The 25,668-nt window shown below is 49.5% G+C and overlaps 11 protein-coding genes across 11 annotated transcripts in view; 5 read left to right on the forward strand and 6 right to left on the reverse strand.

The window, feature by feature from the left end:
• Positions 1 to 6: 6 nt before the first annotated feature.
• BC939DRAFT_472930 (uncharacterized protein) lies at positions 7 to 1,071 on the reverse strand (the record flags this gene model as incomplete). Its single annotated transcript, XM_051558314.1, has 1 exon — positions 7 to 1,071. The coding sequence occupies one exon, from the start codon at positions 1,069 to 1,071 to the stop codon at positions 7 to 9; it is 1,065 nt and encodes a 354-aa protein (XP_051416834.1).
• A 781-nt stretch (positions 1,072 to 1,852) lies between these two features.
• Positions 1,853 to 3,612, reverse strand: BC939DRAFT_436773 (uncharacterized protein; the record flags this gene model as incomplete). The annotated part of the gene is made up of 2 exons (XM_051553619.1): positions 3,366 to 3,612; positions 1,853 to 3,276 (listed from the first exon to the last, which is right to left on the reverse strand). Coding segments are annotated over exons 1-2 (1,316 nt in total), but the record flags the coding sequence as incomplete, so codon positions are not given.
• On the reverse strand, positions 3,366 to 7,631 carry BC939DRAFT_183944 (uncharacterized protein). Its single transcript, XM_051550471.1, has one exon. It carries the CDS (start codon positions 7,397 to 7,399, stop codon positions 3,479 to 3,481), a length of 3,921 nt encoding a protein of 1,306 aa, XP_051416836.1. The 5' UTR covers positions 7,400 to 7,631; the 3' UTR covers positions 3,366 to 3,478.
• Positions 7,632 to 7,726: 95 nt separating this feature from the next.
• Positions 7,727 to 11,803, reverse strand: BC939DRAFT_405982 (coatomer protein). Its single transcript, XM_051552843.1, has 9 exons — positions 11,183 to 11,803; positions 10,965 to 11,091; positions 10,755 to 10,871; positions 10,475 to 10,651; positions 10,280 to 10,391; positions 10,031 to 10,178; positions 9,656 to 9,934; positions 8,233 to 9,555; positions 7,727 to 8,126 (listed from the first exon to the last, which is right to left on the reverse strand). The coding sequence occupies exons 1-9, from the start codon at positions 11,482 to 11,484 to the stop codon at positions 7,847 to 7,849; spliced, it is 2,865 nt and encodes a 954-aa protein (XP_051416837.1). The 5' UTR covers positions 11,485 to 11,803; the 3' UTR covers positions 7,727 to 7,846.
• A 1-nt stretch (position 11,804) lies between these two features.
• BC939DRAFT_524945 (uncharacterized protein) lies at positions 11,805 to 13,585 on the forward strand. Its single transcript, XM_051561289.1, has 3 exons — positions 11,805 to 12,236; positions 12,327 to 12,913; positions 13,013 to 13,585. The coding sequence occupies exons 1-3, from the start codon at positions 12,044 to 12,046 to the stop codon at positions 13,541 to 13,543; spliced, it is 1,311 nt and encodes a 436-aa protein (XP_051416838.1). The 5' UTR covers positions 11,805 to 12,043; the 3' UTR covers positions 13,544 to 13,585.
• A 73-nt stretch (positions 13,586 to 13,658) lies between these two features.
• Positions 13,659 to 15,263, reverse strand: BC939DRAFT_524946 (anticodon-binding domain-containing protein). The gene is made up of 4 exons (XM_051561290.1): positions 14,776 to 15,263; positions 14,072 to 14,492; positions 13,854 to 13,983; positions 13,659 to 13,733 (listed from the first exon to the last, which is right to left on the reverse strand). Exons 1-4 carry the CDS (start codon positions 15,167 to 15,169, stop codon positions 13,692 to 13,694), a joined length of 987 nt encoding a protein of 328 aa, XP_051416839.1. The 5' UTR covers positions 15,170 to 15,263; the 3' UTR covers positions 13,659 to 13,691.
• Positions 15,264 to 16,497: 1,234 nt separating this feature from the next.
• On the reverse strand, positions 16,498 to 17,873 carry BC939DRAFT_436779 (TspO/MBR family-domain-containing protein). The gene is made up of 2 exons (XM_051553620.1): positions 17,293 to 17,873; positions 16,498 to 16,967 (listed from the first exon to the last, which is right to left on the reverse strand). Exons 1-2 carry the CDS (start codon positions 17,692 to 17,694, stop codon positions 16,644 to 16,646), a joined length of 726 nt encoding a protein of 241 aa, XP_051416840.1. The 5' UTR covers positions 17,695 to 17,873; the 3' UTR covers positions 16,498 to 16,643.
• An 823-nt stretch (positions 17,874 to 18,696) lies between these two features.
• Positions 18,697 to 21,258, forward strand: BC939DRAFT_436784 (uncharacterized protein). Its single transcript, XM_051553621.1, has 5 exons — positions 18,697 to 19,011; positions 19,671 to 20,026; positions 20,145 to 20,389; positions 20,484 to 21,064; positions 21,153 to 21,258. Exons 1-5 carry the CDS (start codon positions 18,749 to 18,751, stop codon positions 21,223 to 21,225), a joined length of 1,518 nt encoding a protein of 505 aa, XP_051416841.1. The 5' UTR covers positions 18,697 to 18,748; the 3' UTR covers positions 21,226 to 21,258.
• Positions 21,259 to 21,817: 559 nt separating this feature from the next.
• On the forward strand, positions 21,818 to 23,916 carry BC939DRAFT_498810 (thioredoxin-like protein; the record flags this gene model as incomplete). Its single annotated transcript, XM_051559865.1, has 5 exons — positions 21,818 to 21,954; positions 22,061 to 22,107; positions 22,213 to 22,348; positions 22,456 to 22,917; positions 23,016 to 23,916. The coding sequence occupies 5 exons, from the start codon at positions 21,818 to 21,820 to the stop codon at positions 23,914 to 23,916; spliced, it is 1,683 nt and encodes a 560-aa protein (XP_051416842.1).
• An 86-nt stretch (positions 23,917 to 24,002) lies between these two features.
• Positions 24,003 to 25,668, forward strand: part of BC939DRAFT_184083 (uncharacterized protein) — a 1,684-nt gene continuing 18 nt past the window's right edge. Inside the window, exons 1-4 of the mRNA XM_051550473.1 lie at positions 24,003 to 24,692; positions 24,807 to 25,039; positions 25,164 to 25,285; positions 25,401 to 25,668. The exon at positions 25,401 to 25,668 is cut by the window's right edge and continues 18 nt beyond it. Coding sequence (XP_051416843.1) covers positions 24,248 to 24,692; positions 24,807 to 25,039; positions 25,164 to 25,205 — 720 coding nt within the window. The 5' untranslated portion in view covers positions 24,003 to 24,247 and the 3' untranslated portion in view covers positions 25,206 to 25,285; positions 25,401 to 25,668. The remainder of the gene's footprint in view (positions 24,693 to 24,806; positions 25,040 to 25,163; positions 25,286 to 25,400) is intronic.
• The window catches only part of BC939DRAFT_184065 (uncharacterized protein), a 2,604-nt gene continuing 2,396 nt past the window's right edge, over positions 25,461 to 25,668 (forward strand). Inside the window, exon 1 of the mRNA XM_051550472.1 lies at positions 25,461 to 25,668. This exon is cut by the window's right edge and continues 285 nt beyond it. Within this exon, the coding sequence (XP_051416844.1) occupies positions 25,630 to 25,668 (39 nt within the window). The 5' untranslated portion in view covers positions 25,461 to 25,629.

The raw sequence follows: 25,668 nt of genomic DNA on the forward strand, positions 1-25,668 counted from the left end.
TCAGCGCTATGCGGCTAACATCGATGGGGCCGCAGACAACAAAGGAGACGATGTGTTGGGGCCGGCGCCAGCATCTTCGCAAATAGCTGTTTCGACAGGTACCTCCATCGCAGATGCTGCTGTAGTAATGATGGTGGCTGCAGGGTCTCTCGCTGTGAACTCTGAGGACAAGGCCGCCGGTACAGGTGCCACGATCTCATCATCAAAGAGCCCGATGTCCATCATGTACTCCGAATCGGCCGCTGGGCGCAGCAGAACATAGGAATCCGGGGTCCCATCGCCGTCTGTATCTCGCGGAGAAATAAAATGGTTTTCGATGATCATCCCGTTCTCATCTAGTGCTGGGATTAGTTGGGCCAGTTTCCGTTCCTCGGTCGATTTGAATCCTGCGCGCTGGTTCTTGGCCTGGACGCGATGTTTATGGCTCTTTGCAGGATATCCTTTCTGCTTGTTCGCTGACTTTCTGGAGGATTTTCTAACCATGCCCCTGATACTACTCCGGCTGTTACCTGTACTGGTGATGAATTTACTGGATATGGTGTTCTTTTCGTCTTTGATTGAAGGCCCAAGTGCTGAGGATGACTTGATAATATGCTCTTTAAACGAGGAAAGCGCGCTTTTTTTTGTTGCCGGAATATTGCTACCATCCTTTGTGTCTATAGATCCAGCCACGGTTGCCGCGGGGTGTTTTGACTCTTGATGTTGGTGGTGATGATGATGATGGTGGTGATAGCGGCGGTCCTTTTGTTCCTCTCCATCTTCGATACTCCATCCTCTTGCCCTGAGGTCTGCTTTGGGCTCCCTTGTATTAGCACCGACCCGATCTCCATGGCCATCTTCATGTCTTTGATGATGCTCTCCATTGTGTTGCTGTTGCTGCCGATACTGTAAATCGTCCTGAACGTGGTACTGATCATGGCTTGAACTTCGGTTGAGGATAGATGTGCGAGAGATGTTCTCGCTTCTAGGCCTTGAGTCCCGGAACCAGAGAATAGCTATAAACTCCAGCAGTAATAGCGCGGCGATCAACGTCGCCTTGTTCCGTGGGTTGCTGAACGACAGGAGGGGCATTGCTTGTTCGACTGCAGTAATATGAAAAGGAATAGGTAAAGAGAGGACCTTATGCCTGTGCTGGAAAGATGCTGCAGCAAAGAGAGCGAGAGAGAGAGAAAAAAAAAGAAAGCAAAAGACAAGGACGAGGGTATGCGCAGAGGGCGAAGAGAGAGAGGGGAGATTGGATTGCTGACTGTAGCTGAGGATGGAATATGGTGGAGATACGAATGCAGACTGTATGGGCTGAAAAAAATAGGATCGCAGATAGAATTACTCTGCTCATAAGCACCAGCAGAACGAATCAGGGATCCACAGATAGGGATAGCGAGGGGTGCTGATAATGAAAAAAGAGGCCCGTTAGATGAAGAGCGGTGTAGAAGAAGATGTAAGGGTGTCAAGGCAAGCATGCACTTGGTCCTCTCAGCGCGTCCACTGACAATGAACAAAAGAGTGATTCTTCTTCCTCCGGTATGCAGTTATGCGTCATTGCAATCTAGCCCAAGCGCGGAATGAATATATACGACCCATGGCTCGGAAAGTGCTGAGAAAATAGACCGCGCTTGGCCTCGCTCAGGCATAAAGAATACAAGGAAGTGCACGCTCCTGCAGTAGTATTAACCAAACGGCCATCGCAAGTGTACTGCACAACATGGGCCGGAGCGGCTTTTTTTTTTTTTTTTTTTTTTTTTTTGGGGAGTGCTGTAGTAGGTAGCAGAAGAATTCACGCGTAGACCATTTTCGATGCTTCGGCTGCAGACGACCTAAATAGACTGCTGCTCCTCTATTGGACGCGTGTCGCGTGTTCAGGTTATTTTACTCGCACAGCCTCCGTGCGTTAACCGCGTTGGTGAACAACGCGAACGGTCCAATCACATCGCATTCCATAAAACAGTAGATCTCCAAAAAATACAGACAGACATTTATTTATTTGAGCTTTACGATGGCAATAAAAGGTTTCAAGAGAGGGGGGAGATCGAGATCTATTGCTACTTATTGGAGTCTAAGGGCTCGAACGCTCTCGCGAACTTACCTCTGGCCAAGCACTTATACGCATGGTCAAAGCACCTCCAAACTTTGATAAAACGCTCACCACGACAAGTACCTGCCACATTACGGTTCGCTACAAAAGGATCCATCACACAAAAGAACGGTTCGGTCCCGAACCGGTCGTAATATCCACTTCTCGATGTCGTAGTCGTAGTACTCATCGTCGTGATTGTACCATTAACTGTCGTGGTCGCGGAAGTAGCGGTGTTGGCAGAGACCGAACTGGAGGTTGCCAAAGCAATTCCAGGCATCGGCACAGCACCGGACGGCAGGCCACCGTGCTCATCCAGATCCTTGTAATATGCTTGCTCTGCAGCGCTTAGCCAAAGCCGCCTCTTAGAGTCATATGAACAAGAATTTCCGGAACCGGCACTGTTGGCGGCAACAGCCGCTGCTGCTCCTGCCGTGTTCAGAGCCCTTTCAGCTGCCTTCTTTTCCCCCGCCAGCGACGGTCTCTCCTGAACGCATCCATTCTTCGCATTCACCTCCATAGTCCGATAATCAAATTTCCTCGCAAAAAACTCAAAAAATTCGAATAGTAGCTGAGCGACCGTCTTCTTGTTATGAAACCCATACGATTTGTAGGCATCTATGCGCGTGTCGAACGAGCAGTCGAATGTTTGGTTGTTCTGAGATGCATACACCACCGGGATTGACCCATCCGACAGACAGCTACCAAAGTTTGGCATGCGCTTGCGAGACTTGCCCAGCGCATTGTACATGCGAGGCTGCTCACTCCTGAGCTGGAGTCTTGGCAGGATAGAAGCGTCCTTTTGATCCTGGAAAAACACAATGGCCATGAGAATGTATGCATAGGAGGATAGATAACCCGCAGAAGCGTCGAGGATGCTGTGGCACTTTGCGAAATGCTTGAGCAAGTACAGGAACTTGCTCAGCCTTGGGTCAATTTCGAGGTAAGCCTTGGTAAGGTCCGAGTTGTAGATGCCCAATGGGTGCTGGACATTCATATCGCAGGCGATCCCGCTGGTTGGATCCGTGAACTTGACGATAGGAACCTTGGCATCTGTAATGGCAACCACGTTCATCATCATCGACCGACGCATAAAATCCGCAAGGTATGTCACGTCGGAGTGGGTCGCATTGGGCTGAAAGTTCTCACTGTAGATACATATATCGAGATCGCTCCAGTCGCTGTCCAATCCTGTAACATACGACCTATAGCACCAGAATGGACAATGAGAATGATTTCCATGGGGATCAATAGGACGTATAAAGGCAATAAAAAGGCATTGATGAAGCCTTACCCGAACGGATTCAGTATAAGCCCCTTGCCTGGGAATTCCAGGTCGAACAAGTTCTGCAGTCGTAGAAGGAGTGTGTGTCGCATGTTGATGGACTCTGCGCTTGGAAGGAGAGTCTAGCATGACGAGGTATAGCGAGCAGCAATCATTCGATACTTATTCATTAGTACCGACGAAGCCAGACGCCAAAGATCCCAACCAAAAGGAGTGGCATCCAAGAGACTTACAGGATACCGGGTCTGGATAATGGTCTCCATCCCCTGAAATCGGTCCGTCGGTGGCCTCCACAGCGAGAGCGTAAAGTCGATCCCCTGCCAGTAGAAAAAGACCGCTCCATTGTTCGGCACCCTGACAGGCTCGCCGCGGCCTGCCGCAGCCACTACTGCTTGTCTCTCCGCCTCCAGGTTCTTTCGTTTTGTCTTCAGGATATCATACTTCCTCTGCGCGCTAATCGTCTTCTCTGCCCTCTGCCGGTCTGCATTAATCTCAGCCCCCACCTGCTTGTTGTGCTTACTCAACGCCTCCTTGGCTTTCTTTAGCGCCAGGCGTGCCTCTTCCAGGTCCTTCCTGGGCTGCGCCATCGTCTCCTGAAACAGTCGATCTGCTTCCTCCTTAACACGCTTGGCGGCCTCTTGCTCATACGAGGTCTTTGCTGCGAGAATCATATCCTCGATCTCCTTGCGCCGATCTGCCTTGAATAGCTCGCTACGCTCCTCGCACAACCTGAGTCGCTGTCTCTCCTTGTCGTACCGCTCTCCAGCCTCCTTGCCATATCTCCACGCTTCATTACGATGTTGCTGCTCAACCAAATCCTTGGCTTTGCGCTGCATCTCCGCGATCTCTTGAACCCGATCCGCCTTGAAGCGCTCCGCCCGGGCCTGGACCTCCGATTCCAGCCTCCTTTCCTCCTCAACAGTAGCAGCATCAGTGGTGAGCTTGAGCTGAATAGCTTTCTCCGCCTGGATGGCATCAGACTCCCGCTGACGAGCTGCCTTGACTTCTTCCTGTAGAGCCTTCAACGTCGCCGCTTGTGTTGCCTTGACGGAATTTGCGGCCCGAAGTTTCGCTACCCGCTCGCTGTTGTACTTGTCTAGCTCAGCCTTTGCGACCCTCTCAGCCTCAATCGCTCTCGCGACCTTCCCGGCCATAGCCTTGTCAATCCGATCGGCCACTTCCATATCGGTCAGTTCTGATTCTGTCTTGGCCTTTTCTCGTCTACTATATTTGAGCGGCTCCTGTCCGATGAGGTAGGTCTCTTCACGAGCTATCCGCTCAGCCTCTTCTCTGTCAGCCTCTCCCTCTGCGATCCTCTCGATCTCCTTTTGCGCAGCCCGTTCAGCATCCTCCTTGGCGATCCGCTTGGTTTCCTCTCGCGCGACGCGCTCGAATTCTTCTCGTGTAGCCCTCTCTGCCTCTCCTCGCGCGACGCGCTCGGCTTCTTCCTTTGCAATTCTCTCAGCCTTTTCTCGTGCGATTCTCTCAGTCTCTTCTTTCGCAATCCTCTCAGCTTCTTCTCGTGCGACACGTTCAGCCTCTTCCTTTGCGACCCGCTCGGTCTCCTCTCGCGCAACTCTCTCTGCTTCCTCTCGTGCGACGCGTTCAGCTTCCTCCTTCGCAGCCTGTTCTGCTGCTTCTCGCTTCTGCTGATATTCCTGCTCCACTGATTCGTCATTGATTGCCTCGCCTGCCGGTGAATCGTTATCTGGATCGAGGACATCACCAGTTTCCTGCGCGCCAATCCTGGTACAATTGTCCTTGCCATTGACATTTGGTCCTCGTTTCATGATCGCTTTGTGCCCGCTGAGATAATTTCCATGACCCTCGCGATACTTAGGACTCCCATAATCATAGGAGTAATAGTCATCGTCGTCATCGTCGTGGTAGTCGTAGTCGTCGTCACCATCAAAGCCATAGCCATAATCATAGCGGTCGTAATAGTGCTCTTCGAGTTCATGGGCTGTAGTGACATCGATGCCATCCGGAGAAATATTGGTCGAATATCCATCGATATCGTACACATTCTCACCAATGCAGTGTTCCAAGTAGCCGCTGCATTCGACGTATTCGTCCTCCATTTGCTCGCGGAGGATGGAGTCGTCCTTGAATTTCGCAAATAGTGGGCTCGTCTGTGTCCTCTTCTTCGTAGCCTTGTCCAATTGCTCTTTTTCTGCCTCAGTAATTACTCCCCAACGAACGAGATCCTTGGTGATGGTGCTGAGGGCGGAATTAAATGATGCGCGACTTTTTTCCAATATGGCTCTGAATTCGCTGTCGAAGAACGTACGCAATACCGCGGGGCTCTCGTACGGAATGCGTTGTTCTCCTATTTGGATGATATCCAGTTTGCCGCGCGAAAATGCCATCCGCACGAGCTCATCCAAGAAAGCATTCAAGTGCTTGGTGATTTCCGCCTGTCGCTCCTTTTCCGTCATTTCTTTTTCGCTGGAATAAATTTTTGCTCTATCGCTGTCGCTGTTGCTGTTATTGCTACTCCTGTCCGCAGGTTTGTTGACGTTGCTCTTGTCGCGGCTAGTGGCATTGACCTTGCCTTTTGCTGCACCAATCACTGAGGTCTTTGCCTCTGGATCTGCTTTGGTAGACCCTGAACCTTCTAGCTCAGCAGAAGACCGATCCGCCATAGCCTCCAGCTCCTTCCTCTCCTGTCTCCGCTTCTTCTTCGCTGCTTCCTTCTCCTTGGCCTTGGCTTCTTTTCTAGCCAAATTACGCGCCTTGGCTTCCATGCTCACCCTCGCCTGCTCAACAGCCTCATGGATCCTAGCCAGATCCTGATTGATCTCCTGCCCGTGACGACAGAGTGCCTTTATGTTGACCTCCATCGGCACCTTCTTTGGCTTCTCCAATTCCTTCCGTTTCTTGCCCTCGGCCACGGCTCTCTGTCGTGCCCTTTCAACCGCGCCTCGTTGTTTGGCCACTGCGTTGTTGAACGAATTCATGGTCGATCGCAGGATGATGCCGTGTTGGATCTTATACTCCTGTGCTGCAGACGCCAAAAACGCCCGGTCGTCCACGAATTTTTTGTATTTCAATTGCTGCTTGAAACGAGCAATAATAGCCCGAGCCATAATCATGTCCTCATCGTCGTCCCAGTCCTCGTCTTCATCCTCAGCCTTCTCCTCTTCGATCTCAAAAGCAGGTAGCGTTGGTGATGGCGCGCGCATTGAGGGTACCGATGGCCCGGGTATTGGCGTTGGTGGGGTGGTAGTGGTAGTAATGCTGATGCCAGTGCCCTCCAGAACCACAGACACGTTCTCCAGCCCTGTTGGGATTCCGTTCTTCTTGACCTTCTTTTTTGCCTTCTTAAGTGCCGACTTTGATTTCTCGCCCGTTTCCGTCACATCGTCTCCGTTCAAGGATCCTAAAGTAGGCGAGACAAGAGCTTCGACTGTTTCGTCGCTCCACTTCCTGATGAGCTCGGCGTTGTACTTGCTGGTATATTTCTCGACCCCCCACATTCCATTTATCATGACAGAGTCCCCTTTGGATCCCTGATGGCTCCATACATATTTGCGACAGGCATGTACAATGACCGCGTATCGATTCTGGAACTCGGGACTAATCTTTGCATACTGCCACTGGAAATGATCGTGATCCTGCTGTGTCAATCGGGGCAGTGTACAAGTTGTTGGGAATTGAGAGAGGATAGTTTTGGTACGATCCATCTCAATGTCCCTCATAAACAACCGGCTCACTCGCCATTCGTCCTTGAGATACATATAGACATACTGAGGACCGGTAGCATAGGGTGCACTCGCAATGTACATGTCGTGGAATGGTCTTGGCTTCAGTGGAGCTGCGTTAGGGTCGTCGCCGTAAGATGTCATCATGGATACGGCTATGTTGATTGCGCTCCCCAGAGTATCGAACCGCATGACTGTAGAGTTCCTGGAAGCCGGGATCGCCGCTGCCATCTCATACAGGAAGATCTCGAAGAGAAATTCGGAAAAGTGCTGGTCATCCCTGCAGTAATGGATGGTATTGATGATGTCTTCGTCCATCTGGAGTTGCTCGTAGTTCATCTGGAGCGCTTGGTAAAATCGTTGGTCGGTAATCGTCGGACTAGGGCCGATTCGTCCGTCGTTTATAGTCTTGTTAGTGCAAGGAGATCATTTATCTTGCCCGATGCCAATCGAAGCGGGAATATCTCTTACCTGCAGGGATCATCGTCCAGCAACGCGCTATTGTCAGTTCAGGTCTGCACTTTTGTTTGGAGGTCTTCTTGGGGCAAATGCTTCGTTCCTGAAAGTCTTGGCGCAGCTCCTCCTCCCCCCGACGCAAGTTCTTTATTTCCTCCACAAGCTTGTCATACATCCGAGTGCACAACACAGCATTCGTTTCGTGCGGATGTTTGCTATTGATTGTAATTTATTACTTTATCATATGTCTTTGGAACTCTACACTGGCCATGTTTCCCGAACAACACGCCTCGTTTTGCTGATTCAATTGAACTACAAAACAGGGATTCCTTAAGCAGCAACGGTTGCCACCTTCTGGGCCGCCAATGTGATCTTGTCTCCCAGACTGAGCGCAATACCCTGCGTCTTGGAACGGATGCGTACATGGCCAGTGATAGGACCATCGCCCTGGCGCTCAATGCTCAAGTTGGCCAATGCATCCTCGCCGAACACCGATCGTGCATACATGTTAGCTGAAAGGAAACCGCACTCGCCAGACAACGCTGCCTCAGGGGTTAAGCACGACATGTTGGTCGACTTCATGATGTGCTGCAAGTATTGTTGGAGATCACTAACGAAAATAATCAATGAAATGGAATGACTCTTAGTACCATTGTATAAAGATATGCATTGTGGACCAATGAAACAGTATATCAGCAAAGTCTTGAGGAACTTACGTGATGGAGGTGTTGACATTGACCTTATTCTCCCACTCAAACTCGAGCCACATGCTCCTGAACTGTGTCTCCGAACAGTAGGCCGGATTGATGTAGTCCATGATATCAATGTGAATGTCGTTCAGTACAACGCAGTTGCTGTCGCCCGTTGTTGGTCCATCGTACACAATATTGCCAAAGATCACCCCTGTCTCCGTGGACGACACCTTGATGTTGGCCTTGATCGAGTGGAACGAGTGAGGTGCGATCGTGTGCTGTCCTGGACGCTCCACCAACTTCAAGTCGCCCAGCGTTGCAAACTCAATAGCCAAGTTTTGTAGGGTATCCGCGGTCTGGTTGACGATCAATACATCCAACATGATATCAAACTGATGCACATTGACATAGGCCTCTGCATAGACGGGATCAGAGAAACCAGTAAGTTGAACGACCCTGCTCAACTTCGACATCAAGTCATCCTTGGTATCTCCTGCGCCGGTGGCCCTTGTCAAGTCGAGTTCGTACTCGTCTGCCTCATCTCCGTGCTTGGCCTTTGAGAACTGGCGGAAGGTGATCAAGTCGTCGGCCTGCACGCGTGTGTCCTTGTTGTCCTTGGCCTTCTTTTCCTCTTTGCGCTTCTCCTCTGCTTGAACCATCTTTCCGAAGACAACCTTGGTATCCTGCAAGAAGACCTGCTTCATCAACGGATCCTGGCCAAACTTCTCCAACACGTGAAGGCAGGACATGATACGGTCATAAGAGTCCTCATCGATCGGAGAGTTGGCAAACTGGGACTGGCCAACACGAATAATCGAAGTCATGATCAACATGGCCTCCGCACGCAGAGAGTTCAGGCGGCGATGGTCCTGGCTCACATCCGAGAAACGGAGCACCAACTTGGTCAGGGTCGAAGCCAGTGCAGTTCCCAGATAGAAATCGCCTCCCAAGATCAAGGCCCTCAGCTGAGGCTTGGCAGCAGCCTTGACAGCATCTAGCTTAGACTGTGCAGATACGGAGGAGGCCAATGCGGATTCTGTGGCATAGGTTCCATCTGCCAGGACACGTCTCGCAGGTGCTGCTGATTTTGTCTCGGGCGCCTTGCTCTCGTTATCCTCGTTCTGGGCTTCATCCAAAAGGCGCTGCTCCGATGCCAAAATGGGAATCTCGCCCAATCCCGTGCGAATATGCCTCCATGCATCCTCGATATTCTGAGCCTCCAAGCAGTACTCTCCGACAATCCAAAGGGCACCACGGAAGACCTTGGCAGCCTTCATTTCGGGGAAAGTCTCCATAAGACGCTCCAGAATGGAAGAGCGAAGGCTGGGGAACTTTTCGACCACCTCACTATGGAGAGCCAAGTGAATCAAGAGATGTCAGTATTGCTAGTCCATAAGAGAATATTATAACAGTGGCTAACAAACAGCAAATGAGACACTCGTCTTACCGAACAAAAGCGATAACATCGACTGCAGAAGGGTTGTTGGAGTCGCCCAAAAACTCCATGAGGACGTGAACGACGCTGGCAGCGACTTCAGAGAACTTGATGGCGCATGAGTGAATGGACTGGATCAACAGCTGGCGGTACTCCATGTTCAGGTCATAGTCCTGATCCAAGGTCTTTGTAAGCTCCTTCTTCAAGAATCCAACGACCTCTTCCACATTGCGGCTCGTAACCATATCCAAGGCAATACCGATCGCCTTTCTGCGGACTGCAATATCAGGGCTACAAGATAAGAAAAGAGAGACCTGATTAATATCTCATGCCAATATTATGCTCGTTCAAAATAAAAACCTGCAGAGAATGCTGCATAATATTTACCTTGAGAGAACTCGGAGAATCTCCATAACCAAGTCGTCCAAGACCTTCTCATGCTTCCCACGCAACTCATCGAAGCGACCCAGGACAATCAGCTTGACGTTGTTATCGGCTTCCTTGACAATGAGCTCAATGTAGCACGAGGCGGCAGCTATAGGGTAAAGTTGAAGTATTATTGTGCGCTGTTAGAACATCCCATTGTTATCCAAAACGAAAACATCATATACATTTTACAGATGCAAGGCGGGATACCTTTGACTGCAGCGGGATTGGAGGTGAGAGCTATCAAGGTCGTGGCAGCCTCGTACTTGACAGAATGCGACTGAGCATTCAACAGCTCAAAGATACAGCGAATGTATTTGCCCTGAATGCCAAATGAAAACCAGTTGATCAGCCAACTGCGATTCCACAAATTACGGAAGATTATTGAAGGCGCAGATGTTGTACCTTGTTTGCAGAGTTATTCCTGCAGTCCTTGCGAATCAAATCGACAATCGCCATCTGAAGGAGCTCGTCAAAGCTGTTGACCTGGTTGATGACCGAATCCAGGTATTCCACAGCGAGAGGGGCAGCGCAGTTGACCAACATGACGAAGGCGTTGCGCTTGCACGCCATATCGGCCTCCTATTAATTGTTGCAGCAACGATATGTATCAGCGCCTTTCGTCAGAATATTGACAAGTACTCATCCAGCTACGATATGTTCTGAAGACGAAGCTGAACTGTACCTGAAGCAGCAATCCGTGGATCAACTCGGGAGCGTCAGGGACGAGATAATCAAAGTGCTTGTAGACGGTGTAGATGGCAAAGATGGCGTTCTTTCTGACATACGAGTGGCGATGTTCCTACGAGATTGCGAGAAGACAATGGATGATGGCGATTAGAGACCTGTGTTCATGGTCAGGTTGCCCAGCAGTTCCTGTCAGTACCAAACATACCAAGCAGGCACGGGCAGATGGCAACAGGGGCTCAAGCAACTCGGCCTCGCGAAGCTTGCAGAGGAAGCGGAGAGTGGAGCCTCTGATATACTCGTTGGGGTGCTGCAGATCGCCCATCAACGCGTTACTAAGGATGATAAAGTGTTATTTTCACTATTAGTGCGACACGCGCCTTCAGGACAAGGACCCTTTTTGGCGGCAAGGGCAGCAGGCCTTACCAGACAAGGATCATCTCCTGCTTGAGTTTGCCGTCGGGGTTAGTCTTTGGGCAGATTTCTAGGTAGAAGTGGACGAGTTTCTTGAGCTGTTTGTTGCGGGAGCGCATCACGTTCATGATGACGGGCATCAACAGCGAGTTCAGAGGATCGCCGTTGAGCATTGTGAAGATGATCTTGCGCATGGTCTCGATTTTGATCTCGTCCGAGCCCTTTTCGATCCTCTGGCGGAGGGTCTCAGGCCTGATCTCCTCATCAGCATCGGATTGGTGGATGATAGTGTAGCAAACGTCTGCTGTGCTCATGATGTGCTGTTGGGGTGCGTGTTGAAGAGTTGGGAAAAGGTCTATCCAGACGTGAGGACGAGGTCTTTTTCACTTGTCGCGATAAAGAAGAATAGAGTGTGTTCCTAGACCCCTATGGCAGTGGTGTTGGCTGGGAAGGATGGACCAGATGACGCGCAAGGATGGAGACCGTCAGATTGGCTGGAGATGAAATCGATTGGATGATTGCCGAGGACGATGATGGTTGTTGCAGGAGGGACCAAAAGGCGGAAGGCGATGATGATGACTCTTTGCTTTCGCGTATCTCCCTCTGAAATATTTCTTGCACGGAAATAGTGCGACTCGCAGGCCAGTGGGCCCTGGTTTGACACGTCACATTGAAGGTTGGGATTGGTGGCGACAAAATGTGCTGGCAGCCCAACGACAGTGCCACGTTGAAAATCCCTTGAGGGACCAGTCGGTGTTGGCCTGGGACCCCATCATAAAACCCCCCCTTCTCCCTTCTCATCTTGCTTTTATCCTCCTCTTTCTCATCTCCACACATACCACACCCCTTGGCGACCTTCATTCACACAAAACCATGGCACGAATCACCTCAAAACTCACTCTTGTCCTCGGACTCTGTGCAGCCTTGGCCCTAGCCAACGTTGCTAACCAAGCAGCTGTCAACACCAGGCCCGAGGTCATTTGTAATAATGGCGCCTGCTACGCAAGAGTATTTCGACCCACTACAGAGTTCCAGGAGGTTCTTGAGGGCCAAGAGATCCCAAGTGGTAATAATGAATATCCCACAGGTCGATCTTTGAATAAGTCCGGTAATAGATGTGCTAACGACTCATGTTCGATCTTTCATTATTTATTAGGTCTTCATGTACAGATGGACTTTGAAACGCACAAAAAGTACGCCAAACTCATGGACCCCGAGGATGTTCAGAACAAAGATATCACCAACTCCATCCTCGTTGTCGACACAGAAACCCCTGGAACAGTTCAACATCAAATCGGATCGAACAACCATATTGCCAGCATGCCCCCACCCATCGACGCCCAACTCGATGGCGAACCCGACTTTGCAGAACTGGAAAAGAATAGCCGGATAAACCTGCAGACAGCCTTCGATTCTATTCCGGAACTTGCACATCTCAAAAACCAAGATCAAAAGCAACAGGAACCACCAGTCGTACCATTGGGTCAACAGAGTCATCACCAGACCTTCACAGAGCAATTGAGCATTGTCAAGTCAAGCAAAGATAATACCCTCGTCCTTGATGCATTAGAGGTATTGGCAGATCTGGCGAGCGATATGGATTTTGGACTACGACTGTCGGAGGGCGAGGGTTTGAAGGCATTGGTCGGTCATCTGCACTGTGGAGGAAAAACTGACGCCGAATGCCAGGATGCACGATTCGTTCGTTCCAATTCTGCACTTACCATCGGTACCGCTGTTCAGGTACAAGCTTGTTTGAAGTCTATATCAATGTATCCCGTTTTCTTTGGCATGTACAATCCTAACAGCGTTTTCTCTCCTTCTTTTTTATTATTATTAAAGAACCACGAAAAGGCTCAGAGTGCTGCATTCAAGGCCAACCTTCACAAGTTCCTCCTCGCACGACTCGAGACCGAATCAGACAAGCAGGTTCTTCGTCGTCTGATCTTTGCCTATGGCAGTCTTGTCCGTGGCAGCAGCAACGCTTTTATTCAGGATGAGGATATCTCGCGATTGGCAGAGGTCTACAGCAAGAGCACCGATGCACTCTTCAAACGCAAGTGTGTCAACATCATGAGAGATTTCGCAGACCCTGATATGCAGTTTGTGAGCACCAATAACGAGGACGCTACGGTTCCCGGGGGCGGAGACGTTGACGACAGGAATGAAACCCTCAAAGAGACAATGGTGATCGTTGACAAGGTCGGCATCGATGTCGGTCCATGGTGTGAGACACTTCAGCAGAGCAGGAACAGGTCCGATGCACCTGAGGATAATGAGTGGGAGATCGTTGACCGCGCAGTTGAGCTGCTGCATGCGTCGTACCCAGAGACCTGCATTCTGACCGGTAGCAAGATTAAAGATGAGTTATAGATCGCCGCTCATATATTTCAATAATAATATTAATTACAGAAGAACACATTGGTGCGCTGAGTAGGAATTGCCACTCTTTTTTTTTTGAGAACACTTTAACGGGGCAACGTGTACTGATATGGTATCAATTATTTTATTCGCACGTTTCTTATTTACGCCCGTTGGCCAAACGCATTCTCTCCCCTTCCAACTATCAATGCCAGGAAAGAAGCGGTAAAGAAGAATCGGTATAAGACGGATGAACAGCGCGGAGCAAATTTGTAGAGGCATACTTAACACATGAGCATTGGAACGAGAAAAAGATACATACCACTTTCTTGACGCGCGCAAGAGTGTATGATGAGGAGGCATTAGCCTTGCAATTTTCCGGCTCGTATGGTGGAGCAATAATAACCTCGTCCATGACCACAATCGAATCCTTTGCCCATCGGCATGGCAATCTAGCATTAGAGAAGGATAAGAGTCCATATTAGCATTCTGTAATGAAACTGTTGCACAAATACATGATGAACACCAGAGAATACATACGTCTTGCTTAGGGCATCGAAAATATCCTGTCCAATACTCGAGACACCGACACCGATGCGTGCAGCAGCCGCCTGTGCCTCCCTAATGGCCTGCTGTTCCCTCTGTTGGATCTTGTCCAAATGAACAAATCCGACAGCCGGTAATGCCGTGGCATAGACGCTGTTTGCCCTGGCGCTATTAGTGTTGCTCTTGTCCTCCTCTTTCGTTCCCTTATCAGTGTCGGTGGCCTCTGCTGGGTTGACGGCACCACCGCTGGCTGATGTCGATTCAGAAGGCAAGGGCGTGACTTCTTTGATGTAGTTGATCTTTAGAATCCTGAAGTCGTATTTAAGTCGAGGCGCACTACCGGCGTTTCCGAGTGAAGGACTGTAGTAGACGGCGGGGGTTGTCGTAGCAGGAACCGTCTGGACAGATGGGCACTGTGTTGTGATTAAAGGAAAGAGGCAAACAAAAAAAAAAGAAAAGAAAAAGAAGCATGTCGTCGCGGAGTTAAGGATAATAGAGATGATCTGCTTAGCAGATCGTTTGGATGGTATGATAGTAACCAGACAGACTGGTTGAATATTCCATGCAAGATAAACCCATCGAGAAACAACGTTTCAAACACCAGTAAAGCAAAGCATCGCAACGGCACAAAACACAGAAGACCCAAATGCCAAAATACGGAAAGAAAAAAATGAGTGTGTTGACCACGAGTATGATATGAAGTACGAGGCAGTTCATGGTCACGTCGTAAGCATAGATCTGGCCCTCAAAGATCTCATCCGCCTGGGTGACGACCTTGACATGCAATCCGACGATCCAGTCGATGCTGCCGGAGGATGCTGATCCAGATGCTGATCCCGAAGTTCCTGCCTTGTCTGCTCCAGAAGCTGAGCCGGGAGCGGCTGATTGGGATCCCTGCGTGACTGAGGACTGGTTGCTGGGTGCGCTACTCCCGTTCTTGGATGCAGCCCCTGCTCCTGATGGACCTCCAGCGCTGGCCCCTCCAGAAGCAGCGGCAGCAGCAGCAGCAGATGGGGCAACGGCTGAGGCAGGTGCCTTGCCAGCAACGGCCGCAAAACTGATCGGGGTTGACTTCTTGTTGAGGGATTCCATTTCACCGGGCAGTCGAAGAGGTCGAAGAGGGTCAAGTAGGTCGAGAGGGTCGAGGAAGAAGAGGTGTTTGAAACGTGTGTGGATTTGGCTGTGCTCTCCTTTTTGCCCCAACCTCTCGTGCCTCATGCGCGTTTTTGGGCTCCTGGGCCTGTAGCTGTGGACTTCACAGCACATCCCCCACAGGCGACGTCATTCCGCCGGTGGAAAATCATTTAGTGGAAATACAGGATAATCACTGGCGCCTATGCCCAGCATCAATCTATCTCATTCATTCCCTTCAAGAGTGCTACGGTAGCCCGCATATAGTCCAAGGCGCACTTCCTGCTCACGTCTCTTATGATCCAGTTTTCCATCGTGACCCAGAGTTCCTTGAGCCTTGCATCGTATTTTACTTTCGCTTCCTCGCTCCCCGCTCCTTGGCGTTGAACGTTCGGGGGAACATATGCTGGCACAGGAAGGTCATTGTTGTCCATGGTGCCTTGACCGTTCTGACCGTCGCACGATCGGGTGTATATCTGATCTCGAAAACATCGAAGATCCGTGCAACCCAATGTAAACGCTTACACGGAATTTTGTTCCTGACATAGTCGGCGCATGCAAGTAATCGCACGTTCCCCCTGGAAAAAAAACGCGAAGGTACATGGCATGAGTGCCTTACACCCTTTTAGTACAGTCGTCTGAGACCAACATGCCTTCCTTTCTTCCTATTCTCATAAAAACACTTCTGTTCTCATCTTTCGCTATCGTTTCTGACGGAACCTTTTCTTTCTCTGCTTCGCAATGGGCATTCTGGGCTTGTGGCCCTTTCTTAGAAGGAAAAGGCTACGAAGCAGCTCTATTCTATCAACACACAGCTCTCTTCAACACCTTTGAACCCGGCCGTAAGCGTCTTGTCGACGTACAGGCATGCATTTTCTCCATCCTTTGCTACGCATATTCATCATGCGCTACCGGACGACAAGGCACACCTTGTTGTCGAGCGTAAACTGGGAGAGTTTTACGACTTCCTCAAACTCGGTTCTTTACCTGGACGACTCTCCAGCAGAAGAAAAGGTACTCAATCACAAGCAGCACAAGCAACACCAGCGCCAGCATTAGCAGCCAAAAAAAAGCCTTCGATCAGCGCCACACCGAGCCAAGCTCAATCTCTTGGCCGCAAGAGAGCCAGCTCAACGCAGGAGGGACGAAAGGGGTGCGGAAAAATGCGCGCGCAGTTGTAGACATTTCTATGTCGACCGTGGCAGCCTTGCTCAAACGTTGTTGCCTTCTCGGTGACACCATTAGGGACCAGGTTTACACTACTTTCCCTGCCCATGAATGTCTACATTATACCATTAGTTTTATTCCAAAAGATTTGTATACATATAACCATTCTCTTGTTAAGAATTGCAAAAAAAAAAAACAAGTAACAAAGCGGGCGCTGCAGCTGAAAGGAAACCCCCTAATGTGCGTTGTAGAGTCAGACGATGTCTTCTTAGTGGAGCTCTTTGTCGACCTTGTCCGCAACGTCGTTGACATTATCCTTAGTGTGCTTGTTAACGGAGCGTGCAGCGTCCTTGGCCTCCTCCTTCATGTGCTTGGCAGCATCTTTAATATCGCCCTTGGCATGTTTAGCAGCCTCATTGACGTCCTTGCCCAGCTTGCGGGCATGATCAGCAGCAGGGCCTTGAGCATTCTTGAGCCAGATATCATAATTCAAAGCGGTTGCATATCCAAGCCAAGCAACATAAGGGATGGTCAGGTATCCAGCATGCTTGTCAACCTTGAAGAAGTAGTAGACAAGAGCAACAGACGAGCCCTATGTGCAGTGATAGACGGTTAGAGATAAAATTCATGTATTGCGGGGTTAGTTTCTTTGCAGACCACAAGGCAGAGCAGAATTTGGGGGCTGTGTTGCTAAAACAGAAGCATGCAGAGGTGTGTGTGCCATGTAGAATCGTGCATTAGAACGAACTGTATATTGGACTATTGGCCACAAGCACAACATGACCGACCGCCCAGACGAATTGCACACGAGAAATAACTTCTTGAATTTTCTTACTGCAGCTCCAACATTCACCCGCCAAGTCTCTACAGAGAGGTAAAACACCGCGCAATGACATCAAAGAGCAAAAAGGCCTTACAGTCAATCCACCGGCAGTGAGAAGGGCAGCGCCAATCTTTTTCTTCCAGAACATTAGGGGCGACCAGGCAAAGTTCAAAACCATGTTCACTCCATAGATTCCCAAGCCAGTCTTGGCCATGCCGCGGATCGAGGGAATAGTGTTAGGTCCAGTGCGAAGAGCAACCAAGTGGGAGGCATAGCCGACAGAGAGGTAAAGAACAGTCCACGCGGGAACATAGGCGCAAGAGGGAGCAGCCCAGCTTGGCTTCCGTAAGGTCTCGTAGTAGTTCTGGACATGACGATGCGAGGGAACCGCGGAGAGAAAGCCGCCGATCAAGGGCAGACCAACGGCCATAATAGGGTAACGGGCCAGGTTCGTATTGAAACTCTGGCAGGCTTGCTGAAGAGTGTCGCCCGACATTGTGGAGTGTGGGTCTGTCAGGAAAGCGATATGGAAAACAGATGTATGGAGTAGGATTTGAAGTCGCAAGAAGAGAAGAAAAAGAAGGACGTCTTTATAGTCGTTATTGCTGTATAAGACGAGGGCAGAGGACTTGCGACAAGTTGACACTTGAATATGAGACGAAGACACAAACAAAGACGAAAAGGGCTAGAACTGGAATCCATCTTTAGACATGCATTACCGCAGATTGGCCGAGACATTTGGCAGCAGTTCCAGGGATAGCGATGCGTGGGCGTGCTTCTGTGTGCTGTTATTCTCTTGGCCCATTGCTGGTCGACTGGATGAGGCGTATCGACCCCTGTTTGAGTCATCATGAAGAAAATACGTTCAATGCTGACATGACCAAGTGCTGTTGGTATAGAAAAGGTACGTCGCGGTATTTGGCTGGTCTTGCATGGACAAAGGAGGATGAGCTGTTTTGATCCCCCCGGGTGCGTGTGGGATGAGCCGTCGAAGTAATTGAAGCAATTGAAGCAACCGAAGCGACTTGGACGTGAGAGTAAGGGTATCGACATGCTATGTTTGCCACTGCAAGACGCGTAAAGACGAAGTAAACAGCCGTGCGTGTTCCTGCGGACGGCTGCAATAGAGTTTGGGATCCGCTACGTAGTGAAGGAGAAAAATATGATCGCAGAGTGAGCAAACGCGAGTCTCTTTCCCTGGTTCCTGTGTGGCCCATGGGCCGAGAGTGGTGTGTGGTAAAGGCATGCAATGTTGTTGGCGTGAGTGCGAGTGTGTCATGCATGTGTATTGCTAGGCCAGGACAAGAAACAGGCCAGTGCATCGTCAATGTTCAGGGTCGTTTTCTGCTATGGGCGCAGAACAAAAAGTAACTAACATATGTGATAGAACAGGCACCGGTGCAACTGACATCATACGTGAGGAGATATCTCTCCGTCATAAAAACCCATACCAGGTACCATCGGTCGCCTCTTCTTCTTTCTTCAATTCTTACCTTTCCGTTATTCGCTTCTTACTCTCCACCCTAACCGTATACCTCATTGCCACCACGATGCATTCCTCATTACTCCCAAAGAACCAGTCGAAATGGAGCAAGCGACAGATTCAAATCTTGGAGTCCATTGCCGAGGACTTCACCGTATCGACTGTCCAGCTTGAGTCCATGGCCACACAGTTTGTACACCAGATGCGTGTGGGTCTCACTGAACAGAAACCGAGCGACCTCGCCATGGTCCCGACCTTTGTCACTGGACGTCCTAATGGTTACGAGCGTGGAAGCTATCTTGCCCTGGATCTTGGCGGCACCAATCTTCGGTAAGGAAGCTGCTATTCTTACAGACATGGTTGGTGGCGTTTGAGATGGATCAGTGGACAGTGGCTGTTGCTACTCCTTCCTCGTGTCGTTCACGTCAATCTTGTATATCATTTGGTGATGCAGACCTTCGACGGATAGAAATGATTTATTCGTCCCCCTTGAAGGCGCTGTCATTATTCGTTGATCGTGAGAAATGCCAGATGACAACAGCGATGAGTAATGGATCGATGGGCTGACCATTTTATTAGTACGATGGCGCGGGTGCGGGGTAAACTGTGGGGGGAGGGGAGGGGGGCCAAGACGATCTGAGGGACTAGGGCTATCAATTGAGTTCGATCTCCATCCCTCACCATCTCCGTCTCGTTTGCCCGCCCTCTTATCTTTCTGGAATGCATTTGATAGTGTTGAGCTGGAAAAACAATATGCTCCGTGTGTAGGCGGCTTTCTTTGTCCTTCGTTATCAGTGCCCTGTTCAACTTTGTTTTTCATACTTCATCACAGAAGGCGGCAGAGTTGACAGAGTCTCGTTATCGGCACTTGAAAAAAAAGACCCCACATAGTTTTTCTTAGTCTTTGTTGGTGTGGCTCTATGGCATCAAAAAAAAAAAAAGCAAGATCGTATCTGTATCTAACGCATTTTTGATTCTCAATCGTATAGCGTGTGCCTTATTAACCTCAAGGGTAACCATGAACTTGAGTCCCATCAAAAGGCTTTCAAAGTGTCGGAGCACCTCCAGGAAGCTAATGTCTCTGAACTCATGGACTTTATCGCCAACTCGATCAAGGAGTTTATCACCAGTGAACACATCAACGCACAAATTGTGGCGCATCCCACAGACTCCGAGTCGCTCGAGCTCGGGTTCACGTTCTCGTTCCCTGTTGCGCAGACCGCGATCGACGGTGGCCTGCTCCTCCGCTGGACCAAGGGATTCAACTGCCCTGGTGCTGTCGACAACGATATTGTCAAATTGCTTCAGCAAGCGCTGGACCGCAACAAGGTCAATGTTCACGTTGGTAAGCGGCCATATTCCAATGGTGATGGCTTTGCTGCGTCTGCTAAAGTCCACGTTTATGTGTTTTTCATTCCAGAGCTCTAAATGGGGGCCGGTTGGTTGTTCCTATTCTTTCTTAGCCGCCTTGGTCAATGATACTGTCGGAACCCTTTTGGCACACTCTTACACTCATCCCGGTACCTACATCGGCGCCATCTTCGGAACTGGAACCAATGGTGCCTACGTCGAGAATACCCATAACATCAAGACCATGCATGCCGACTCTGACGAGATGATCATTAATACTGAATGGGGCAACTTTGACAAGGACAAGAATTATCTCCCCGTTACCATCTTTGACAACAAGCTGGACCGTGAATCAATCGTAAGCGTCGGGAATGTTGCAATTACGGTATTGAAAGCCTTGCAGACCTCTTGATTTGATCTGACTCCATCGATTTTCTCTTGTGCGTATACAGAATCCTGGCGTGCATGTGTTTGAAAAGATGATTTCAGGAATGTATCTGGGTGAGATCACACGAAACGTGCTACTCCACCTCATTGACCAGCGCGTGTTGTTTGAGGGAACCAGCAGCCCGAAACTCAACAAGCACTGGTCGTTTGAGACAAAGTTCATGTCTGCGATTGAGGATGATACTACAGGCAGCCTGATTCCCATTGCGCAGGTTCTGGAGCAGGAGCTGGATCTCTATATCAACACCCAAGCGGATCGTGAGATCGTCAAGTTTGTGTGTCAGCTCGTGGGCACGAGAGCAGCACGTCTGAGTGCCATGGCCACGGCGGCCGTGATTCGTCAGGGACTGGATAAGGGCATGCTCCGCAACCATGGGTACCCCTTGAAGCTGAGCATCCACGAAGAGGAGAGAGTGGATCAGAATGGGGCATCGAAGGGTGCGGATGCCAACAGGGAACTGATCCAGGTCGGAATCGATGGGACAGTGTTTGAGCACTACCCACGCTTTGAAGAGCGCATGAAGCAGGGACTTGTTGAACTGCTGGGACCACATGCTAGGGACATCATCAAGCTAGACATTGCAAAGTAAGGACTGCTCGCACGTCTTTTTCTTATGCCTTTTGTTTCGATTGACACGAGTAGATGCTAATCAAATTTTTTTACTACCTAATAGGGACGGATCTGGCGTCGGCGCAGCACTGGCTGCTTTGATTGCCACCAAGACTGCAAGCGCCAGCTCGCGTTAAACAACAGAACAATACAAGACTCATCAATCCTATTCATTTCATTAATAAAAAATGTATAATAATATAAAGAACAAGCATGGTATATCATTCCTGGGAATCCATTTCGCGGGTGTATAGCCTTACGAATCCATTGTCAGTGGACATGTGTCTACACGCTCAGTCGCCGGAAGTGGAGGGTAGATAGTGAGCATGGGAAATTACAAGGAAAAGGAAGTTAGGGTTCGAAGGTACAGACCAGTTCCTGGGAGCTTCTGGGCGATCGGATGCGGTTCCGAGCTGTCGAGTGTGCCAAGGTTCATTTTTCGAGTGTGGCGCTGTGGCCAATGAGCGGCGTCCATTTCATTTCCTGCCGTTGGTTGGTGTGACCCCAAAGGGCTCCATGGGCCATCTTTTTGCACGGTTGCACGATATTAGTTTTTTCTCAGGAAGACGAAGGAAAAAAGAACAAAAAGAGATTTCTCATCAGCGCATCCTGTCCTTTTCTTCATCCTTCATTCTCTTCTGCTCCCCATCTCCAACTCCCTCCCTCCTTCCTTCCTTCCTTCCTTCCTTCCTTCTATTCTTTCTCCGTCTTACGCTCTATATACACATAATGCTCATCCACAGTATACTCTCGACAGCGATTGCTATCGCAGTCTGCTCTTCCTCTCTTCAGGGCGCCGAGGCTTCGGCTGCATCCAAGGCACTCAAAGGATCTGACTTTGCAGCCACCATTGCAGAAGGAGCAACGTAAGATACTTATTCCTTTCTATTTCCTTCCTTTCTCAAGCAGTCTGGTGCTCTCATTGGCAATGTGTCCTAAAAACTTTACATGCTCACGATTTTTCTTTCATAGGTTCGTCAAGTTTTATTCACCAGAGTGCAAGCACAGCCAGAAGCTCGGTAAGGCATCTGGGAATGGCGCCGTGTATTAGTGGGGATCTTTGGGGATGCAGTTGCTTTTGCTAACTATTGGTCTGCATTATCTTTTCTTCCTCAACCATATAGCACCTACATGGGAGAAGTTGGCGGTGGAACACAAGGACTGGCAGAGAACAAAGGGCTTTAAGCTTGCGGAGGTCAATTGCTTAGCCAATGCCGATGTCTGCGAAGACAATGATATCGTATCCTATCCAACCATGCAGTTGTAAGTGAAAAAAGCACGTGGAACGCCCATGCCCGTTGTATGCCGATCAGTAAGTCAGTAGGGTAGATGAGCATTAGTCTGATGATTCATTTTCGATTTCACAGGTACTACAAAGGCAAGTCGGTTACAAAGTATACGAAGGAGAGAACAACCGAGGCCATGAACGAATTTGTTGCTGCGATGGCGGCAGAGTACATCAATGTGCCCAACAACGTCAGTGCCGACGAGGTCGGCGAGGTCAAGGTCAATGCTCTCGGCAAAGTCGTTGTCTTGGACTTGGAGAGCTACGACAGGAGAACAAAGTTCGGTCCTTGGTTGATTGAATACTATGCACCATGGTGTGGTCACTGCAAGGCTTTGGCACCAATCTACGAGCAGCTCGCGGAAGCCATGAAGGACAAGGTCAACGTCGCCAAGGTCGACTGCACGCAGAACGAAGACATTTGTCGACGAGAGCGTATTCGTGGTTACCCCACTATTAAACTTCACCAGCACGGCCAATCGATCGAGTTCAAGAAACAACGCTCTGTTGAGGGCATGTCAGAGTTTGCTCTCGGAGCCATTGTGTAAGAAATCGCCGCTGGCTTGTGGATAGGGAGGAGACTCCACGATGACATTTGTGAGAGGGATATTGATTGTATGCATTTTATTTTGCGTCAACTAGGCCCTCGGTCAAGCCCATTACGGCATCTGAGCTGAAGGATATTACAGACAAGAACGACGTTACGTTCGTTTACATTCATGACTCCAAGACCAGCCCAGAGATTACTGCTTTGATCGAGAAGCAATCGCAGATCTACTATGAGCAGGCCACCATCTGCTCATCAGACGACGCCGAGCTAGCTCGCCACCTTTCAGTGTCTGGCACAGGATTGGTCGCCTTGAAGAACAACCGCCAGTACCCATACACGGGATCGCTCACGGACGCCAGCGCTGTTCAGGCATGGATTGCAGAGACAAAGACACCTCTCGTTACTACACTCACCAACGAGAGCACTGGTCCAGTTCTGAGCCAGCCTGGCTGGATCGCACTCGGTCTCTTTGACCCCTCCAATCAAAACACAGTCGCCGCTCGACGTGAGCTGATTGAGACTGCTCAAAAGTACCACGACACTCTCGAGGAGCGCATCTTGATCGGCGGCAAACCCTTTCGGTTTGCAATCCTGGATGCGACCAGGTGGGAAAACTATGTCCGAGGCGCCTTCAACCTTGACCAGAAGGATCTGCCAGCGGTATTGGTGATCAACAGCCGTGAGGAGATCTTTTACCCCTATGCATTGGATGGTCGTCGCGTGCCGGTTTCTCAGGAGGCTTTGCTGACGTACATTGCGGATATCGAGTCGGGTGTTCTGGTTCCCAAGTCGATGCTGTCGGCTGCGCAGAAGGTGTTCAGGTATCTCCAGGGCCGTGTTAGGATCGCAACGAGGTTTTCTGGTGAGCACCCGATGATTGCAATGTTCATTGGTTCGGCGTTTGTGCTGGCTATCATGCGCAGACTTGGAACCAAGAAGACTGACGAGGAGGAGAAGAAGGAGGGCGAGAGCAAGGATATCAAACAGGATTAAATGTCGCTATTACACACTTAGTATATTTCATACATTTTAATAAATCAGTTCCAAAACTACTTGAAGACTAGTCGCAAATGAGAGAACGCAGATGTATCCAAGGGCTATACAACTCGGCATCAATGCTGGCACGCTGAAGACTGCGGCATTGTGGTACTCGCCTACGCCACCAACTTACGAAACGTTGCGTTTCAGATAAAGTTATTAAGGGTGATACCCTCCCTTGTTGCTCACAGCAAAAGATGCTCCCATGGTGTTTGCGATTTCCACCGACGAAACAACCCACTCTCTCTTTCAACGGAGGCGATGACCAGAATTAAACACTCGCTTCATGCAACCATCACCTCATCATGATTCAGGTCATAGCGGAGCAAGATCAGCAGCAGGACCTTCTTCTTCTTCTTCTTCTTCGTCGTCGTCGTCTTTTTCTTCCTTGGGTTTGTCCTTGCCTCCCAACATTGCCAGCAACGGCCAGCAAAACAACCAGCACCACGGCAACAACGGCCATGCGTTGAAAGTCAACGAAAATACTGCCAGTGCCAATGGCACTAATACTGCAGCAACAGCATTTCGTCCACCACCACCACCCATTTCTACGTCTGCAAATAAGCAGCAGCAGCATTCGCGCACGTCAAGTTCAGGACAGAACCAGGGCCACAGCCGACATACTCCGAATGGCTACTCCCAAACTACTGGACCCGAAAAGGGAGCACCGGGTTCTGCGACGAGCATGGGGGAAGGGATTGCGAACCAGTTCATGAAGGAAGATATTGAGAGTATGAATCCGTCTCAATCACTTATTACTATTATTATTATTATTATTATTATTATTTGTATGGTTTTGGTATGATTATGGTGCGGAATCTGATTGTCACTCTGCTCATTATTAGACTGGGTCATGGCATTGGGTCTCTCGCCCGACCTCCCTATACATGTTATCGGGTTCTTTGGACATGCTAGAGATCTCTCTCTATTTGGAGACACCTCCCCGGTTACGGATCCGAACGAGGAAATCGGTATATTTGATGATGTGGATAACAACATACTGAACGAGAAAAACCTGGAGCGCGATGTCAAAAGGCAACGCGGAGGATTGCCTCTGGGTCTCAATGATCTCAGCACGGTAGGAGCAGGATCTAAATGGTGTTGCATTTGACAACTGCTTTTTTCGCTTTAATGTAGCACTCACTGTGGCCTCCTATTCTTTTCATCACGTCACTATTGTATGTGAATGTCACCATAGACAGGCGATATCCGCATGTATGTCAATCGGTCGAAGAATACATTGATGCTTCAGCATGCGTACTTGTTTGACACACAGGAGATGCTTTCGATCTGTATGGAGTCTGTCGAGGTCATTAAAAAGGACGTAAGTGCCCCCTCCTTTTTTTTTTTATTACTTTATCAAAAAGCCGACTTTTGGGGCACCCTGATGGAGAATGCTAATGAGGTTTTTTTTATTGCTGCTGGATAACAAAATATAGCGAGCATCTCTAATGAAGTGGATGCACGACCAAGAATTCGAAAATCATCGAGCGCTTTTGTTCCTGTTCCTAGTCTCGCAAGTTGTTGTGGTAATCATCTCAACAGTGAATGCCCGTGCTGAACAAAGACGTTTTGAGGCCCCCCTTTCGATCGACCATATTCCTGACTATTACGGGGTTACCACACTCATACGCGCGCCTCTCTTTATTTTAGCATACGTTGACAGATATGAATATTGATCCGCATTTGGCTTCGCTCCTATTGGCA

The sequence above is a fragment of the Gamsiella multidivaricata genome (assembly GCF_025024155.1).
Source record: "Gamsiella multidivaricata strain RSA 2152 chromosome Unknown BC939scaffold_4, whole genome shotgun sequence".
Taxonomy (NCBI): domain Eukaryota; kingdom Fungi; phylum Mortierellomycota; class Mortierellomycetes; order Mortierellales; family Mortierellaceae; genus Gamsiella; species Gamsiella multidivaricata.

Coding starts and splice junctions, on each gene's coding strand:
- BC939DRAFT_183944 (XM_051550471.1), bottom strand. CDS start 7,399: ATGAACTACGAGCAACTCCAGATGGACGAAGACATCATCAATACCATC.
- BC939DRAFT_405982 (XM_051552843.1), bottom strand. CDS start 11,484: ATGAGCACAGCAGACGTTTGCTACACTATCATCCACCAATCCGATGCT. Junction 9,935..10,030: donor ATTCTCCGAGTTCTCTCAAG/GTAAATATTATG, acceptor CTTATCTTGTAG/CCCTGATATTGCAGTCCGCA. Junction 8,127..8,232: donor AATGTCAACACCTCCATCAC/GTAAGTTCCTCA, acceptor TATTTTCGTTAG/TGATCTCCAACAATACTTGC.
- BC939DRAFT_524945 (XM_051561289.1), top strand. CDS start 12,044: ATGGCACGAATCACCTCAAAACTCACTCTTGTCCTCGGACTCTGTGCA. Junction 12,237..12,326: donor GGGCCAAGAGATCCCAAGTG/GTAATAATGAAT, acceptor ATTATTTATTAG/GTCTTCATGTACAGATGGAC. Junction 12,914..13,012: donor CCATCGGTACCGCTGTTCAG/GTACAAGCTTGT, acceptor TTATTATTAAAG/AACCACGAAAAGGCTCAGAG.
- BC939DRAFT_524946 (XM_051561290.1), bottom strand. CDS start 15,169: ATGGAATCCCTCAACAAGAAGTCAACCCCGATCAGTTTTGCGGCCGTT. Junction 14,493..14,775: donor CATGAACTGCCTCGTACTTC/ATATCATACTCG, acceptor TAATCACAACAC/AGTGCCCATCTGTCCAGACG. Junction 13,984..14,071: donor TTCGATGCCCTAAGCAAGAC/GTATGTATTCTC, acceptor CTCTAATGCTAG/ATTGCCATGCCGATGGGCAA.
- BC939DRAFT_436779 (XM_051553620.1), bottom strand. CDS start 17,694: ATGTCGGGCGACACTCTTCAGCAAGCCTGCCAGAGTTTCAATACGAAC. Junction 16,968..17,292: donor TCACTGCCGGTGGATTGACT/GTAAGGCCTTTT, acceptor CACTGCACATAG/GGCTCGTCTGTTGCTCTTGT.
- BC939DRAFT_436784 (XM_051553621.1), top strand. CDS start 18,749: ATGCATTCCTCATTACTCCCAAAGAACCAGTCGAAATGGAGCAAGCGA. Junction 20,027..20,144: donor CAAGGTCAATGTTCACGTTG/GTAAGCGGCCAT, acceptor ATTCTTTCTTAG/CCGCCTTGGTCAATGATACT. Junction 21,065..21,152: donor ATCAAGCTAGACATTGCAAA/GTAAGGACTGCT, acceptor ACTACCTAATAG/GGACGGATCTGGCGTCGGCG.